The sequence below is a fragment of the Polypterus senegalus genome, chromosome 11 (assembly GCF_016835505.1).
Source record: "Polypterus senegalus isolate Bchr_013 chromosome 11, ASM1683550v1, whole genome shotgun sequence".
Taxonomy (NCBI): Eukaryota; Metazoa; Chordata; class Cladistia; order Polypteriformes; family Polypteridae; genus Polypterus; species Polypterus senegalus.
Genome location: NC_053164.1, coordinates 166415980 through 166435698, shown reverse-complemented (window position 1 = coordinate 166435698; position 19719 = coordinate 166415980). Strand labels below are relative to the sequence as shown.

Below are 19719 nucleotides of genomic sequence, written 5' to 3'. Positions count from 1 at the left end.
CTGCTAATTAACTCCTTTTCCCTTCATTTTAATATCCCTGTTTTTAAGGATTCAGTCTTCTGAATTGATTTGTTTCTTCATTAAATGGCAGCCAAACAGAAATGAGCCAACAGATGACCAGCTAAATCGGAATGTCAAACTCCATTCAATTTCTTAATGAGAAGCCAATTCTCGCTGTTAATTAAAGCCATTATTGAATATCATGACTTGTTGCTGCTCTCATTCTTCCCCAGCAGATTAATTTTCTGTTTTTTTCTAAGACCACTTTCAAGATGTTTTAATGACCTGAGCAGAACAACACGACCGAGACCTTCACCTTTCTTATTTTTTTAGGTTAGCTGATCATGTTGCGGCTTGTTTTGTGTCTCATTAATGTTTGGTTGCTCAATAAGGTAAAAGGGACAACTAAGGGGTCTGAGTCACATCAATTAAAACTAAGGCAAATCAAGTTAATCAGCAGCAAAAACGGCTCACTAATAAAGAAGATGGTTAGAATGAAAACCTGCGGCCCACCAGTACTGGAGTTGGACACCCCTGAATATAATCTCTATTGATCATACATCTGGTATGAAAATTGTCCTTGAAATGCATAAAACCCACATTTTGAGCCTGTAGGAATGATTCTGAAGAACATACCCAGGCAAACCTTCCTAAGGGGCTTAATAGTGTTTCAATGGCACACACAGTGCAAGTTGGTTGTAACATATCAAATAAAATAAGTAAAGTAAGTTCAAGTTAAGCTGAAACATAAACCATTTTACTGATCTGAAAGATGCATCCTTTTAGATAGACCTTTACACCTTCTCACCTCATGAAGATTGTAATGGGAGACAGTATGTAGGACGTATGATAGAATAGAGTGCTCTCTGTGATAAGAGGGATCATATTTTCTGTTAACTGATGCAAAGAGCTAGTAAAATTTAAATGACATTCATGCAGGCTGAATAATAGAAAATAACAACATACATTCCACAAATGACACAAGACTGTTTAGTCTGTCAAGCTCAGTTTGGTAGATAGTAGTTGTGTTATCCCAACATCTCATATCGATACCATTTAAAATGTATGGTTTCTGCTTCCAATGAATGATTCTGTAATTTGATCAGCTTTATCAGTGTCTTAGAGAATTTTGAAGCCCTGAGTTAGGTCTCTGCGTAGACTTTTCTCCTAGAGACTTAGCCTAATTCTTTTAGACTACTTTTAGAGTAGGACGTGTCTTTCAGTCCCAGGGCGCAGTTCATCTCTACACAGCTTCTAGTGCTGTTTTGTCTATTTTCGTACAGTACTTCATACAATATTCCAGATTCTGTCTAACTAGCACATTGTTCACAGTCTGATTATAAAATACCTTTATATTCAAATGTTTTTTATAATATAAACAATTTATTTGCCTTTTTCCCTTAAGTACATTTATTACATAATAAGAATGTTGCATCAACATAAACCCCTAAATACGTTTTCAAGAATCCTCCCTGTTGGTCAGTATTATCAAGTTTACAATTAACATTTCTTTTGCACATATTTAGAACTTTGTGCTTTTCCAAATTAAATTAGAATATACTTTTTTGTGGGTAAATAAGGTTGGGTCATAGTGTTATTGGATCTATTATTTTTCACTTTTGTATGTTTGATTATTACTTTTCTTCACAAGTATATTCATTTTGTTATTGATAGGTTATCTACCAGCTGTGTGCATGCTCTGAAACCTCTGGTCCTACTATGCGCTACCTAAGAACAAGCCATGATTTTCTCTTCTCACAGTTGCAGTATCTGCCGTTTCTTAATCCAGGTAACTTCTGCACTTTTCTTTAATATTCTTTATTACATACAGTATATCTTTAAAATTTTACCTTATTAGGAATTTTCATGTTTCATATCAGTTGGCCATGCACTGTAAAAATCTGTAATAGATTGGATCATAAAGCTGCACTTTAGGGAGTTCACTACACCATATACTTTGTCTCTTTGCTATTAAGGAATGTGTGGCCTAAGAGAGATGAATATGTTAAAAACATATGATTGATTTTTTTTTTTATTATAAATGCCTATATTTAGTTTGAAATTTAGAAAATGCATTGTGGCGAGTGGTTGGGGCTGCTGCCCAACCGGGACACCCAGGAGGACCGGAAGAGGGCTTGAGCCTCCTCCAGACCTCGAGGGGACGACTGCTCTGGTTGCTTTGGGGACCACGAGTACAGAGCTTTGAAGCTTAACCCTGTAGGGGCCCGTGGTCACTGTCGGGGGGCGCCCTGGACCTCAGCACTTCCGCCACACCTGGAAGTGCTAGGGGGAAGAGGATCAGGAACACACGGAGTGCTTCCGGGTGCGCAGCCGACACTTCCACCACACAGTAGAGTGTTGGCGAAGGAGTGTCTGGAAGCACCTGGAGCCCATCCGGGCATGTATATAAGGGGCCACCTCCCTCTATTCGATGGCTGAAGTCGGGTGGAAGTGGACAAGAGTCTTGGTGCAGAGGAGTGGAGGTGGCAAAGAGAGGCACTAAGGAAAGAGGCCTGGACTTTGGGGTGATTGGTGCTGCAGCACTGGGTTGTGCACTTATTATTGTGAATAATAGTTTGTAAATAAACGTGTGTTGGGTGGCTAAATGATGTCCGCCTGTCTGTGTCCGGGGCTCGTTCCACAGCATATAATTCAATAATGTGTTTTATTTCAGATAACCAGATTGCAGCCTTGAACCAAATGTCATGGCTAATGAAAACAGCTGCCATTGAACTTCGTGTGACATCTTTGAACAGACAAAGATCACATACACAGCGCCTTTTGACTCTACTTCTAGATGATCAACCACATGGAGCCTATTCAGGTATGGCCAATTTCACCAAAGAGCAGAAACTCAGATGTAGTGATTTTGTATGACAGTGTCATTAAAAAAATATTCACCTCTTAGACATTTTCACATTTTGTTATTATTCACCATTTAACATTGGTCAACAGAAAAAGACTTTTAATGTCAAAGTGAAAACAAATGTTTGCAAAATGGTCTAAATTAATAACAAATGTTGCACACAAAATATATTGCATAAGTATTTAAGTCAGTATTTAGTAGATTCACCTTTGGCAGTAATTAATAGTAATATACTGCTCAAAAGAATTAAAGGAACACTTTTTAATCAGAGTATAGCATAAAGTCAATAAAACTTATGGGATATTAATCTGGTCAGTTAAGTAGCAGAGGGGGTTGTTAATCAGTTTCAGCTGCTGTGGTGTTAATGAAATTAACAACAGATGCACTAGAGGGCAACAATGAGATGACCCCCAAAACGGGAATGGTTTAACAGGTGGAGGCCACTGACATTTTTCCCTCCCCATTTTTTCTGACTGTTTCTTTACTAGTTTTGCATTTGGCTACAGTCAGTGTCACTACTGGTAGCATGAGGCGATACCTGGACCCTACAGAGGTTGCACAGGTAGTCCAACTTCTCCAGGATGGCACATCAATACATGTCATTGCCAGAAGGTTTGCTGTGTCTCCCTGCACAGTCTCAAGGGCATGGAGCAGATTCTAGGAGACAAGCAGTTACTCTAGGAGAGCTGGAGAGGGCCATAGAAGGTCCATAACCCATCAGCAGGACCAGTATCTGCTCCTTTGGGCAAGGAGGAACAGGATGAGCACTGCCAGAGCCCTACAAAATGACCTCCAGCAGGCCACTGGTGTGAATGTCTCTGACCAAACAACCAGAAAGACTTCATGAGGGTGACCCAAGGGCCCCATGTCCTCTAATGGGCCCTGAGCTCACTGCCCAGCAGCATGCAGCTCAATTGGCATTCGCCATAGAATACCAGAATTGGCAGATGCACCACTGGTGCCCTGTGCTTTTTACAGATGAGAGCAGGTTCACCCTGAGCACGTGACAGAAGTGAAAGGGTCTGGAGAAGCCATGGAGAACATTATGCTGCCTGTAACATCATTCAGCATGAGCAGTTTGGTGGTGGGTTAATGATTGTCTGGGGAGGCATATCCATGGAGGGTCACACAGACCGCTACAGGCTTGACAAAGGCACCTTGGCTGCCATTAGGTATCAGGATGAAATCCTTGGACCCATTGTCAGACCCTATGCTGGTACAGTGGCTTCTAGTGCACGACAATTTCTGGCCTCATGTGGTGAGAGTATGCAGGCAGTTCCTAGAGGATGAAGGAATTGATACCATTGACTGGCCACCACACTTTCCTGACCTAAATCCAATAGAACACCTTTGGGACATTATGTTTTGGTCCATCCAATGCCACCAGGTTGCACCTCAGACTGTCCAGGAGCTCAGTGATGCCCTGGTCCAGATCTAGGAGGAGATCCCCCACAACACCATCTGTCATCTCATTAGAAGCATGCACCGATGTTGTCAGGCATGTATACAAGAACACAGGGGCCATACAAAGTGCTGCGTACAATTTTGAGTTGCTGCAATTAAATTTTGGCAAAATGGACTAGCCTGCCACATAATTTTTTCACTCTGATTTTTGGGGCGTCTTTGAATTCAGGGCTCTGTAGGTTGATCATTTTCATTTCCATCAAACGACGTGGCATCCTTTCGTTCCTAACACATTACCCTGTCTATATCAGTATAGATATCCAGGAGGATTTCTTTTTCCCATTGAGATCTGATGTGTTTTCACAGTGTTCCTTTAATTTTTTTGAGCAGTTTATATACATTTCATCAATCTATAGATAAAGCTGACCTAATCAACAAATAACAAATATAGATTTGGAATCATTTATTCAACAAAAAAGTCACAAATGCAGTTTGGTTTTGTAGAAGAAAAATAAATACACACCTTATTTCCATCATTGGTGTTGCTTCCTTTCACAGAAAAAAACTTCTTATAGGTGTTTGATTTAATTGTCTGTAAGTCTGTCATATCAACTTGGGTGAATTTATGCTCACACCTTCTTAAGGAAGTGACCTTTGGCTTGGCCATTCTATAGCTTTGCAATTCTTGTTCTCAAGCCTTACTTAAGTTGAATTTCTTGAGAGTTTTTTGGTCATAGTCTTGTTGCAAAGTTCATGTAAAGTTGTAGAAACATGAAACTACCACTGTATGGTATAGATATGGCTATTCCTTAACACTAAGGTTGGCAAAAAGAACACTTTTTCTGAAAGCTGTTGCTAACCAAATTATGACTCTTAAGTGTTCACAATAAAATCTGTAACTCATTAGTGAATTGCTTATCCTTCAACATAAAGTGACAATACATCACTTAGAGCAGTTGTTGTCTACAGGTCCATTGTGATTGACTGCTAGATCATAGTCAGTGGCTTTTTTTCATCATAGCTATAGTGCATCCTCAGGGAAACAAAATTTAGATTGGAAAAAATAGTAATATTAAGACAAAGGAAAAAAAATGAACTACAAAATTTCAAAAGCTCAAAATAGCCTTTTAATTTAATAAACAATAAATAACTACGTGTATACAAATATACATACACCCCGACACCTGTGTGGGCACAAACATTTGAAAGGTACACCTTCAGACCCTCCTGCTGTGCCCTACTCCTGGCCTTACCCACACTACCCACCAATTTGTGTAGGTCTGACAAAGCTTGTGTTATATATATCAGCCAATCTGAGTAATTCTAATGCTTGACCCAGGCACAGACTTCTCAAAGTCTATAAACAGGCTCTTCTGTCATTCACACATGTTGCTTATTACTTTTTCGCTGGTTTTAACCATGTATACTGAACAGCTTTAAAGCAGTAAGAAAGATGCAGTTAGGTGTACTGCAAAAATGCAGTCTGTGAGATGTAAAAGCAGCTCCCATCACTAGACCTATGTTACTGGACAAACATATTTATTGAAATAAAAATAATTTCATTTCAAAGGCAGGTTACCTAGCTGCAGAATAAACTTAAAATAGAATGTCATGAAAGCAGACCAGCTATTTAGTTAATTATAAATGACATCAATAGCTGTCTCTTGTTGTATATTGGTATAAAGAGATTCAATATCAATAGTGGCATGATGAACAAAAGATTTCCTTCCCCTTAAAAGTCATCATAATTTTCTGCATAAGAATAGATTTGTACACATTATTTTAAATCTGAACTCTTGTGCTGTTACAATACATTTCCAAAGTCAAAATAAACCATTTTCTATAGATATTTAACTGTAGAAGAAAAACTCGCTTTCATATTCATTTGCTTGCTTAATACCTGACACAAAGTGGCTAAAAAAGTACATTTTTTTCTGCATGATTCTGTTTGTTTTTAGCCATTTCATTTCAGTATGTAAAAAGGGATTTTAACAGTGGGGGGTGAATTTTAGTCAGTTACATAAGATCTGTTTATGCAATGCAGAGTAAGACAGTTCTTAGTTTACATGTGCTGTGCATACCTCTGATAAGGCAAATGCCACGAAGTGACCATCTTACATATTGATTACTGTATCTCTTGGCTGAGGGATTTTACCCACGTTATGCATTGTTTTAAACAATATAGAATCCCTCAGCAAAAAGCTATGAGGCCACTCCAGTGGGAACTAAGAGAAAAAAACTATTAGAGTGCAGTTCCTTCAGTTTTAAGCACATTTTAAAAATGCACATAATCGTCTTTTATGAAAACTAAAATGTTAATCAATAAACTGCTCTGCACAACTCCAGCCTATCGACATGTATGTAAACAGAATAAGCATCCCAGCTGCAAGGAACACCATCCATGCTTACAATGGTTAAAGCAGCTAGAGTTCATTGACATTGACAACTGTTATAAATGATTATACACATTACTTATTGTGCTTACATTACTTACTTACATTACTTATTGTACTTATTGTGCTTGTGTCCTAAACCCGAGAAAGTTCTAGTACTTTTGTTAGTCTAAACCACCCATACTATACAAGTCAGTATCTAAGGTGTGCGTTCTCTCTGCTTTCTTTACTCACTACTTGCTTATAGCCTAACTTCTAGTTCCTTGGCTGTGTTTTAAAAGGTGCAACTGCCAGTGAGAGAGCATTTACTGGATTAATAAATTCTAGCCGTTTTATGTCATTAGAGTGCACAAAATGGGGAAAACCAGTTAGGAAGGATATCAAACCTTTAATAGCGCCAGTCAGAGGTTGCTTTGTTGTTACTCACTTACTGTTTGATTCAGTTTTGTGATATTTGATTTATAAAAGCAAACTGCAATGAGAGGTAAAGGAAAAGGTTACCTTTTATTGGCTAACTGAGTAGATTACAATATGCAAGCTTTTGAGGCCACTCAGGTTCCATCTTCAGGCAAGGTTATTTCACTTTTTTAATAAAACTGGAAATGTTTTAATAAAATTGGAAGTTGACAGTTGTCCGAAATAGTTTTGTCTGTTACTCATGTTTGTAGGTCGGTAGATATTTGATTTTTAAATGGACGTCAAGATAATTAAAAATCTGTTTTTTCCCTCCTAGTTGATGGAGAGATTAGTGCAGAAGAAGAAACACAATCTATTAGTGGCTTTCTTCATTTTGACTCTGTTCCTAAAGGTAGGTATTTTTTTTGTGAACCTTTATCTTTCAGAAAATGAACACTGTATGTAACCCTTAAACATAAACTTCCTCCTGAACTATACAATCTCTTAAGCAGATGGCAGTTTTCTGTTTTAAAGATTGGCAACATGAACATAGTTTTCCTTCTTCCCATTTTATAGTCTCAGAGTGGGTTGTTACCAGAAAAATAGTAAAAATCCTTCACCTGCACCATTCTGTACTGGTGTTCTAGTCCCTCCCTTTCTGTTTGTACTGCTTAGATGGTAAAAAGAGGACAGGGCCTAATGAATTTGGAGCCCTTTATCTAATCCTTAGTGGGTTTTTTTTCCCTTTGCTATGCTGGGTCAAACTGAGACTATATAATTTAGGACAACAGAATATCAAGAAATTTTACTTATAAGGTATTATAAACTACATATTATAATGTTGTATGTAAAATTTGAATATCCTTTCATTTTTGTTTTTGGAGACAAAAATTATTAGATCACACTTGTTTTCTAAATTTGTCGTTTACAATACATGATCCTATCCAAATGAAAACAGTCCCTTAAAAATGATGAACATTATAAATAACTAGCAAAATACCCGTGCTTCGCAACGGAGAAGTAGTGTGTTAAAGAAGTAATGAAAAAGAAAAGGAAACATTTTAATAATAATGTAACATGATTGACAATGTAATTGTGTTGTCATTGTCATGAGTGTTGCTGGCAAATATATATATTACACACACACACACACATATATATATATATATATATATATATATATATACACACACACACATGTATATACATATATAAATACACATATATACACACACACACACATATATATGAATATACTTATCTACATATATACTGTATACACACACGTGTGTATATATATATATGTATGTATATATATGTATATATATATATTTATATATATATATATATATATATATATATATATTTATATATTTATTAGGGGTGGGACTCGATTAAAAAAATTAATCTAATTAATTAGAGGCTGTGTAATAATTAATCTTGATTAATCATATGTAATCGCATATGAAAATTTGCCCCAAATCGCAATTTTTTTTTTTTTTTATTTAAAAGGGTTTTAGTGGGCGACAGAATCAAATAATAGACATGGACATGAATATTGTAAACTCAAGCTCTTTTAATTTCTGAAAAACAAAATGCATTTAAATGCATTTTAAGTACTTTAAGTACATTTTCAGAATGGTATTGTCTTTAAATAATAACAAAAATTTCAACATAAAGTGCAGTTTTTCTTCTTAAAAAAATTAGGCAGAAACATAAAAGGTAATTTGACCAGCAGACCTTAGCCAAAATAATTTTGTACATTAAGCTAAAACAGTGTGATCATTGAACATTTTGTAATTAGATGTAATTAGAATTACTAACGGTCACGGAAGTCCAATGATGCCCAGTAAGAGCCACAAAGTCCGCTTTCTGTAATGCATCTAATTTTCCTTGCTTTTCAGTGTGCACAAAGCACACTTTTATCAAGGCTTCCGTCGGGTAGTCTTTTGAAATTAAATTTTCCTCCGTTCAGTCCTAGCAATGCGCTTTCTTCCGACTCTTACATTTTTGTAGCTCTGATGTGTGCATCAATGTAATCGATGTACCAGGAAATCATGCACTGACAAAAGTTCCCCTTTGCTTGGAATGCAAAGTGTGATTAAATGCGTTTTTTTTTTTTACGCGTTATGGAGTACATGCATCGAAGCTTCTCAGCTGTGCTTGTGCTAAGAAAAGGAAACATTTTAAAAATGACATAACATGATTGTCAAAGTAATAGTTTTGTGACCGTTATGAGTGTTGCTGTCATCAAGGATTTGATTATTATTATTTCTTGCAATCAGGTTCGTATTTGGAGGATGTGTTGTGTTCAAGTTATATTCCGTGTTTGTCAACCGTTGTAAAGATAACAGGTTTTATTCATCGAAGTGTTCACCACCCAAATCGGTACTTGTGAATGTAAGATGTTCAACAGGCATTCCCGGGATTAAGTTGTGGAAATTGCCTCCGAACATTTAGCGGTAGCGTGTGTATGAACTTAATTTAATCTTTTCCAGTCCTGCAAAGTCAGTAGACGTGAGCTGCTCAGAGTACATGCATCGAAGCTTCTCAGCTGTGCTCGTGCGATCTCGTGATGTCCAGGACTTTATTTAATGTTAGTTAAGACCCAGCACTTAAAAGTTTCTTCCTACAGCAATTTTAACTCCGTTACAAAGTAATCCAAAGTCTTGTTTATACCTTGTGTCTTTTCATTAAACTTGTATCTCGCGAATACCATATTCGTCGTAGGCATGACAAACGGCAGCGGGAGTGTGTCTATAAACTTAATTTAAACTTACGGTTCACACCGTGCTTTGTTTCCGCAGTAGCTGCACTTATGAATATGCTTGTATGCATCACTCGCTTCATAATCTTTTGCTGCCTTCTCAGTTGTGAAATTGTGTTTTCTGTTCAGCGCTCTTTGGAGCTCTTCCTTGTTTTCTACGTGCTGCGTTCACAGTCATTTCACGTGATTACGTGGGAGGCGTGATGATGTCACATGCAACTCCGCCCCCCCATGGCCATCGAGCTGAAGGTCCATTACAGTATATGGAGAAAAATAGGTTCCAGTTATGACCATTATATGTAGAATTTCGAAATGAAACCTGCCCAACTTTTGTAAGTAAGCTGTAAGGAATGAGCCTGCGAAATTTCAGCCTTCTACCTACACGGGAAGTTTGAGAATTAGTGATGAGTGAGGGCTTTGCCTTTTATTAGTATAGATTAAAGCCAGAAATGGATACCCTTTTCTTTTGAAAACATTCTAAGTTCCAGGCAGCCAACAACCTGAGATACCTTTATGTTTACATTGCTTGAAATCTATTCATTTCTGAGTAACGTGAAGGTTATTACAAAAAATAATAAATATATATAAATAATATAAAATTTGCTTTAACAAATAAATGAAAAAAAATCTGTCTTAAATTACATTCATATGTGTTCAGTCATTTTTCAGAGACTTTTTTTTGTTATATCATACTTAATTTTTTCTTTTTAATTTAATACAGCATCTGCATGGTCTGTTAAGTTTAAAGGTGCAGGAATTTACAGTTTACTATGTTAACTCTTTCTGTACATTGTCTGTTATAACTAGTATTTATAATTTTTGTAAAAAAAAAAAAAAGCAGTATATGTGGTTAACTATGCTAGAAAGCCTTGTGTATGTTCAAAAATATATCAATTAAAGTTAATAAGAAATAAAAGAGTTATACAGGAAATTATCAACTGAGGTAAAGTTACTGTTGTTCATACATCAGGTTCAAATAATGAACTTTTCTTTGAAAGTTTATAAAGCAGTCTCGAATGAATGACAGCATATCAGCTATAGTGCAACTGCAAATCTGGTAGCCTTCTGGCAAGCTATCTAATTATTTTTCCATATGCTTTTGTCATACTGTACCTTAATCCCACAGCATTATATAGCCTAACTTTTAAATTTTGTTATTCTTTAAATGTTTCCGTGACTTGAAAAATAAAATTGTGTTTATTTCTTCATAATGCCTAAAAACATGTACATTAACCTTGCTTTAATTAAGAGGAAAATGTTATTATTAATGTCATAATTTTAAATTTTAATCATTTGTTTTCATTGCTTTTGAAGTACGTCGAAAGATTTTACGTATCCTGGATGCTATTGATTTTAGTGAGGAGGCACCTGACCTACCCCAGCTGGATTTCTTTGACCAAGCTCAGATTGAACAAGTAATTTCTAACTGTGAACACACCAATGACCAAGGACAGACCGCTTGTAATGTTAAGGTAAACATATTAATTTTGTGATGGTTATCTTGGGCCTATGCTATCTTTTTATGAGAATTAAGAATTTATTGGAATACCAAACAACTGTTAAATCTCTACTAGCATGTATCAGTTTTGATCAAGGTGATAGCAGTAAATGGCATACTTTTTAGACATTTTTTTATTTTGTTTTCCAGCTGTTGCATAGAGTTCTTATGGCAGAAATCAATGCCCTCCAGGGAATGGCAGCAATTGGACAGCGTCCTTTACTACTTGAGGTACAACAAGAAACACTTCTTTCTTTGCATCAGATTCCTCTTGTAGCCGCTTTCATTGGTAGTGTTATGTTCCATTTGTAAGATGGAAAAACAAGGAACTTTTCATAGTTTTATTGATGGTCATTGTAAAACACAGTTTTACAGGAAACTGTATTCTTTTTAATTGACACAGGTAATTAGCAGGAACAGAGGGAATTTTGGGTATAAAATTTTATTTTTCCTATCCTATAGCACATTTTATGAAGATGGTAGCTTCAGTCACATTTGAAGAATCTAAATTCTTGTACTGTTACAAAGTTTTGAAGGATCAAATTTATAAAAAGCCTAGAGTATAGAAATAACAGTTTACCTCCGAGAAAGTGAGGAAAGAAACATTGCAGCCAATAAGAACTGAAATAATCCCCACAAAAAAACAGAAAGTGGAAAATGATGGAAAGTCAAATAAAAAGTACAGCAAGCCGCAGCTGTCACTTTGCAGTGCACACTAATATCATAAAACAGTAGCAAGTGAAATAAACTAATATTGGCTTCAGATATGGGTTTTTATTTTGATAACTGAGGTATTTGTTTTTCAAGTTTATTACCAGTCATATGTTTACCTTGGGGCAATGTGGGATACAATACTGTACTATATAATTATTATTTATTATTTTTTATTGCTACAACTTTTGTAACGGGTGTTTCTTTCCAAGCAAAGTGTTTCTTTGCCTTTATACACACATATATATGTATTTATGTGTGTGTATATATGTACAGTATATATATATATATATATATATAAATATATATATATATATATTTGTGTATATATATATATATATATATATATATATATATATATATACACACACACACACACAGTAGAGTCTCGCTTATCCAAAATTTTGTATTATACGACGTCCCACCGTAAAAAAAAAAAAAAATGCATCAATTGGCAACAAGAACTGCAAGTTGCGAGCGTGAGTATAGTCTATTTTTTGTTGTTAAGTTAAGTTTTTATGTTGTTTTGTTGTAAAACATGATTACAGTGGATTATGTGGCAAGCCCTCTCTGGCATGTGTGCGTGCGTCTCTCTCGCATGCGCTTGTGTGTGTGTGTGTGTGCGCGCGCGCGCGCGTTTATGCCTGTCTGTCTCTCGCGCGGGCTTGTGTGCGTGTGTGCGTGCGTGTGTGTCTCTCTCGCGCTCGCTTGTGTGTGTGTGTGCGCGTGTGCGTGCGTGTCTCTCTCGGGCGCGGGTGTGTGTTTAAACATTAAAATTGAGGTCTTCGCTTAGATTTTAGTCTGTCTTATTTGGGTAGGACAGGTAGTTACTTGAAATAAATATTTAGAAAAAGTAAGAGAGGCAGTACTCATTTTATTTTTATTTTAGTATGCTTTGCTTTTTGATAATCGGAATAAACTTATTACACCATGGTACGTTTTCCCATTTATAGTTCTATTTTATATTTTTGTCTGCAAGGAAGTGAACTCAATCCTACATCATGTTGTAGAGAGGAACCGTATGCGACACAGCCTGAATGCCAAACGTCATGCATTGCAGTCCTGGCGAAACCTTGTGGAAACACTTCTGACTGCTTGTCCACAGGATCTTATTCCCACAGAGGCTCGACAGTTGTTAATTCGTGACTTGCTACTGGACCTTCATGACAAGGTGCACATGTACTACTTAAATGTTTACTTCATCATTGATTATATACAATATCAAATGTTTTCATGGTGGTAGAACCTATAAGTTTGCAGTTTTGTTTGTTATTGTCCATTAATCTATTGTACGTCATTATTTTCATAAGGTCTTATCAGAAGATGCAGCAGAGGAGCTGATGCCAGTAGTTGCTGGTGCAGTGTTTACACTAATGGCTCATCTTAGCCATACCATGCGTTCTGAGCATCAGCAACCTAATGTAACTTCGGGATTCTCCTCCCTTGCAAATTCTGCCTTGCATTTAATTCTCAGAAAACTCTTGGATTTCATTCTTCGAACAGGTAATTTATCACTGTATTGTGGGTAGTGGTGCACTGATTGAGATTTTTAGGGTCAATTCCAATCTTAAATTTCTTTTTCAATAAAACAGTTAATTTTAAGTCTACTGCTGATTTCAAGATATATTGCCTGCAAGTGTGAGGTTGAGTTCAGGATAGCCGTATTAATCATTTTTACACATTGACATAAGCATTGAGACCTCGATGTAAATTCTAAAAGGACTTTTTCCACCCATTCCACCTTCAATTTCAGTAATCCAATTCTTGTATGTTGGGTCCCGGAGCTGGTATTAGCAGCAACTGGGACAGTACATGTCAAGTTGGTTCTTAGTGCGTTTTTCATGCAAATGAAGATACATTTCATACAAACAATAATTTAATATTTGAATTCGCTTAATCTAATTTAAGGTTAATTCACCTTCATGTTTCTTTTTCTTTTTTGGTTCACAAGCTGAAGGAGGCCAAAGTTATTTGTTTGCCTTAACCTTTTTAGTGTTGTACTCAAGCATCACTAAGGCTGTAAAAACAGTGCTAAAAGCGTTAGTCCCAAGTGTCACTTGGGGAACTGTATAGGTGCATTTCGCATAAGACCCGAGGATTACTCTGGCTATAAAAGTCCCTTAGTGCCAAGTGTTACTTGGACAGTGGTATAGGCGTGTCTTGTGTAAGCAACAGGCCCAAGCATTACCCAGGCAACATGTTGATGTGTCTTCTCTTAGCATCATAATGGCACAGCAGTGGTGATGATGAGGTGAATCTGTCTTCAGGCAGTAAAAGTGATGTGGTCAATGAAACCAAAAGTGATTCTGGTAAATCTGAAAGTGACGCTCATGTCACTCACACATATGCAGTGTACTATTCATGTTATTATTATTATTCACTACGGGGTTCCCTCCTGCTCGCTTCGCTCGCCAACCACTTTGTGTCTCTGCCACTCGCGTTGTAAAGAGACACGGTTGCTCCTCCGAAAACCCCCTGTTAAACGGTGATACAATGGGAAACAGAGGTGTTTTTTTTTATATATGTATATGTATGTATATGTATATATATATATATAAACCTCCTCTTTGCTCGATCTGCTGTTGATTGCAGATGGCAAAAATTCTCATCTCGCAGGATGTGAGTTCTTGATATTGTTTAGTTTATAATTTAAAAACGGAATAAGAATCTGAAAATCTAACAGCATCACATTAAAGTTTCGATAAATTCTAAAAAGAACGATACCAAACATATATATGTAGGTTTTAAAATAAGCCTGATTTAAAGCGTGACAAAAAATGTGACATAAAAACGTCATCATTGCACTTTTAGGCTTAGGATTTTATATAAAGGGTGTTTCATAAAGTACGCACTTTTTGAATTATAATATAACCTTATTATAAGCCTCAGATTCATTATTTACTTAATCTCTGCTTAATAAAATATGTGAATGCATTATGGTTTTCAGAGAGCCTTTTTATTGACTGATACTCCCCAATTACTGAAGATGATTCCAATTAATAAGATCTGAACAAAAGTAACAGATTACCTGGTGAAAAATGCAAGGTTTACAAACTGTGTTATTTAGATGGGATGCTAAAATAAAAGTTGACCATTTTCCACAATGCCCTGTTCTCTTAAAGGTATAGACATTCAACTACAAAAAGAAGGCCTCTGAGCATACGGTGCCTTTGTTACTTTTCTGTGAAGTATTAAAAATGTTGGACACTAGCAAACCAATTACCATCTGTACTTGAAGAGCAAAAAAACTGATACAGGTCCCTGGAATGTTAAGCAATGTTTTACTAATTGAGTATTCAGAATATTTGATAACAGATTAAATACTTTTTTTCTGTTAATGTCTCTATCATTTTGATTCTTTCTATTATAGCACATTACCACTTATGTCAAGAGTACTATATACTTTTTCAGATACCAAATAGTTAAAATGAAACAAAATATGTAACAAACAGAAATTCCAATGGATAAGTATATCAGCTGTGCATACATCTATATACATTAAATAGGCTATTAAAATGTAAGTAATAATACCCATATGTTAAGCTAAGACCAACTGACAACAGAGAAGTGAAGAGAAAAAGTATTTTTTTTTCTACACCAGTTCTGTCATCTCTTGGCTAACTGGTCAACATCCCCTCCCAGGGAATTAAATTCTGCTATTATGGTGTAAAATATTGTGATTGAATATAACAAAAGTATGATGTTAGATCTGTCTTTGATTATAGTACATTTGTTCAAAGTTCAGGAGGGACGACTTCATCCAGATAATACTGATGCAGATTGTCACTGGAAAACACCATATGAACAACAGAACAGAGAAGGCTTGGTATAGTCAAATGTCTTGATTACATGAGTTATTTTTAAAAGCAATTTCCTGATTCATCTTGGTGGCTCATAACGGAAATGTACAAAAAATAAATGAGCTGTAACAATATATCTCATTTAAATCTTTAAGTGCAACTCAAAGGCATTATTATCATTTTTACTCCGCTTATATTGAGGAAAGTCAACAAACTGAGCTTGGCTAATCTGGACATATTGTTCTCAGTCTCTTCATCAGACACTTCCTTGGGAATTACCAGATTCTTCCAGACACAGAGAGAATGCCTCTGTCATGTTCTGATTCTACCCCATGCCTTGCACAGTGTGCTTTGCCTGATATACCTTTATGGTCTCATTACCCAGTATTGCCCATTGTATTGTGCAGGATGTGTATAAAGTAGTACAGTATATCACACACATAAATATATGGAAAAAATCTGTTATCTTTTCTCATACCTTTTAAAACATCATTTAATACATCTTGTTAAAGCAATTTACTGTATATATTTGACATTTATATTTTGTAAGTTTTGGCCTTGTTGGATTTCTGTATGAAATTGTATTATGTCTGCATCTTTAAAACAAAAGCTTATTTCACCTTTTTGTCCCACTAATTTGGAATTGTAAAACATTATAGGTGGTGGATTTCAAAGGCTTCGTGCTCACTTATATGGATCTCTGCTTTACTACCTTCAGATTGCACAGAAGCCAGTAGAACCAGAGACTCTTCAGACAGGTATAGTAGGCTTCCTCATAACTGTTGTTTTTATTCATCAACAAAAGACAGTAAAGGTTCATGGCTATTAAATAAGATGGAAACATAAAGAGAACAGATTTCACTGTTAAAATCCAAAAAGCATATTTGCTTTATAATATAAATCACAATTTAAAGTTTTAGGTACTGATAAGTAGACTGCCCCAATTTCTGTTTCTTGTTACTAATTCACATTTTTTTTGCTGTAACTGAGCTCTTTGAAATTTCACTGTTAACTTACAGACAGCTCATATCAAGATGTTGGCCCAGCTTCAAAAGATTGGGTTCATATGCCAGTTCATTCACTGTCTGTGTAGTTTGCATGCTCTTGCTTTGTCTACATGAGCTTTAGTTCAGGTGTGGCAGTTTCTCTCCAACATCCCAAATATGTTCTTGTTAGCTTATTTGGCTCAGCATTAGTGAGTACTACTATAAGTCTGCACTGTACAGGGCTGGTTCTTGCCTTGCACCTAATGCACTCACTCCCCATAGTCATAAAATTGGTTTTAACAGGTTCACTAAATAGGCATGTTGTTTGAAATGAGAGGTCACATATTGCCCCTCCTATGAGATGTGATTTCAGAAAAAATTAAAAGCATAAAATTAAAATCAAACTCAAAACAAAACAAAATGGATTTTCTGAAACTCATAAATGGTGTTGGACACCTACCTATTTGATGGAGACTTTATACCACATCCAAGGGTCACAGTCTTACTTTTGTTTAAGGACATCAAGGCTACAACTTTTCTGGTGTGTCTGCACCATTAGGACATCTGTTGTCATTAAAACTTTGAGTGCCAAAGTCGCCTACTCTCTATGCTACTAAAGGGCTCAGCACAAACCCATACGCTTTAAATTGAGACCTATGTTTTCTAATCTCTTGACTTTCGTCCTTACACTCTCTCTGTCTCTCAGGAGAAAGATAGATGCTCACAGCATCTGCTTAGTCTCATGCTTTGTAGTGTCCAGGGAATTGTACTTTGCTTCTGTCTGAATCACATTTGTCTCACTCACACACACATTCCTGCTCTTGTGTGCCTGCCAAATGCTATTTAGGGGTGGCCTAAGTGGATTCTTATAACAGCAGAATCTACAGTATAAGTTAAAAAAATAATCACATAGATGTGAACAAGTCTGTTTTTTTGTTTTACACAATACAATCAGAGTTGATCTATTGGTATTTTTTTTTTAAAAATAATACACAGATGAATGGAAATGTGGTAACCAGCAATGTCCTCTTATTGATAATACAATATTGGTCTGTCTGGTATTCATAAAATCCCTAAAATTGTCTGGGTTTTTATTCTGATCATTACTTAGACAAAAAAATTGCTAGACCCCACACTCAACTTAGATGGGTGAAAATCATAGTTTTCATTCCAAGCCATTATTTATGTTGTGTGTGGTATTACTAAAGTAAATAAATGACAAATAATACAAAAATAATCAACAAAAACAAATCATGACACACTGAATTGTTTATACTGACTTATCAATGACTTTTTATTTATTTATTATCACATTTCACAATACATTTATATGTTATATCCCTCTATATGGGTTGCTCACTACTTTTGAATTTTAGTTGGGTCCAGTGGGATTTCCATGAGATTGCAGACCTCTTCACTAGAGTCAGTATAAGACCTTTTATGTGCCCTGTCTCTTGACACCTTTCATGGAGATCCAGAGCTTTTTATATTTTTTTCACACCAAATTATGCTGCTCCATTTTTTTTATATCACTACTTTGTATAGTGAACATTTTTATAAGAAAAATATTACCTTTATTTTTTATCTGGTGTAGTGTCAGTTTAAATTATGTTTCTTACAGGCAGAAATTGAACCAGTGTCATTTAAAGTGTATTGCCTGTAGTTTTACTATTGATACAATTGCCAAAGTCTCAGTTTATTTATCTTTTTTTCTTCAGTAATTCCTGCAAATGTTTAGAACTGCTTTATGTACCCTTATCTGTTGTTATTGCTCTTCCTTTTCTCTGTTAGCAGAGAAATCAATGTGGGAACGCCTCACTGCCCCAGAAGATGCATTTACTAAACTGCAGCGGGAGAACCTATTCATTATTGAGAGTTATGGCACAGCTTTAATGGAAGTGATTTGTCGGGATGCCTGCGATGGTCACGAGATAGGAAGGGTAAGCAAGAAGACCTCAATATATGTTACTCATCCATAGAGCAGTGAATAAGCTGATCTATTTAAACAAGAGTCTGCTATACTGTATAAATTAATGATAGTTAATTTCTTAAAATATTTTCATTATTCTGTCCTTCTTATTTATTTATTTGTTGTTGTTATTATTATAATCCATTATTCTGCTCTCTTACTGATAAGAACTAAGAATGTGCAATTATACATACAAAGGGCATTTCATAATGTTCAGAGTAGATGATGGTGTGCTGTCTTGTTCTGTGTTTAAATGCAGTGAAATTGAAGGACTTATAAAATGACTACTAGATACAGGGCTTTTGTTCTTAGTTTGATTTCCCTCAGTAGCACAGATGATCACAGCTAGAGTAAAAGGAGATGCTAATAGTTGGCTTCAGGCAATGGCAGCAATCACAGTCACTTGCGCTCTGCAGAGGTTTGGACCAGAGGAGGAAAACACCCAGTTTCTATACAATGAATCATACAGCAATAAAGATCCGTCAGCTGCAGCAGGAGCTTAGGATCCTGACATGGTGGTATAACAGCAGAACAAGTAGAGAAAGCCCCATTGGCTGAGCTCTAGCACATTCTTCGGAACAGACTAATGTCCTTATGCAGGGCAGAGTGGCACAGGAGGCAAGGTAGAGAGAGAGCCGGGAAGTGCACAGCTTTTATCGCTGGTCATTTTGGGATCGTTGAAGAACTGCTTGGTACCAAATACAGTGGTGTACTCACGTGTTCAAAGAAGAGCTGGATTACTCCAGCCAAAAATTATTCTCCACCAAACTCTGAATGACCTGGTGAGGGAGGAGGAGTTTGAACAGCAGTGGGCTCTCATAGATTTACCAGCTCCCAAGGTGTAGTCTGACATGAGGAGCACAGCTGGAAGGAACTGAATGAGGTAGTTAGGGCTGCCAGAGCAAACTCTGTTCTAGGACATAGCAAGT

The 19719-nt window shown here is 36.2% G+C and overlaps 1 protein-coding gene across 3 annotated transcripts in view; it reads left to right on the top strand.

The window, feature by feature from the left end:
* Window positions 1-19719, top strand: part of nup205 (nucleoporin 205) — a 197001-nt gene that overhangs the window by 122859 nt on the left and 54423 nt on the right. For 2 of the 3 annotated variants that reach the window (XM_039770060.1, XM_039770058.1), the window contains exons 23-31: window positions 1675-1789; window positions 2675-2824; window positions 7397-7471; window positions 11141-11298; window positions 11475-11555; window positions 13015-13206; window positions 13346-13538; window positions 16495-16593; window positions 18613-18761. In XM_039770060.1, the coding sequence (XP_039625994.1) occupies window positions 1675-1789; window positions 2675-2824; window positions 7397-7471; window positions 11141-11298; window positions 11475-11555; window positions 13015-13206; window positions 13346-13538; window positions 16495-16593; window positions 18613-18761 (1212 nt within the window). The remainder of the gene's footprint in view (window positions 1-1674; window positions 1790-2674; window positions 2825-7396; window positions 7472-11140; window positions 11299-11474; window positions 11556-13014; window positions 13207-13345; window positions 13539-16494; window positions 16594-18612; window positions 18762-19719) is intronic. The other variant, XM_039770061.1, reaches the window with a different exon arrangement.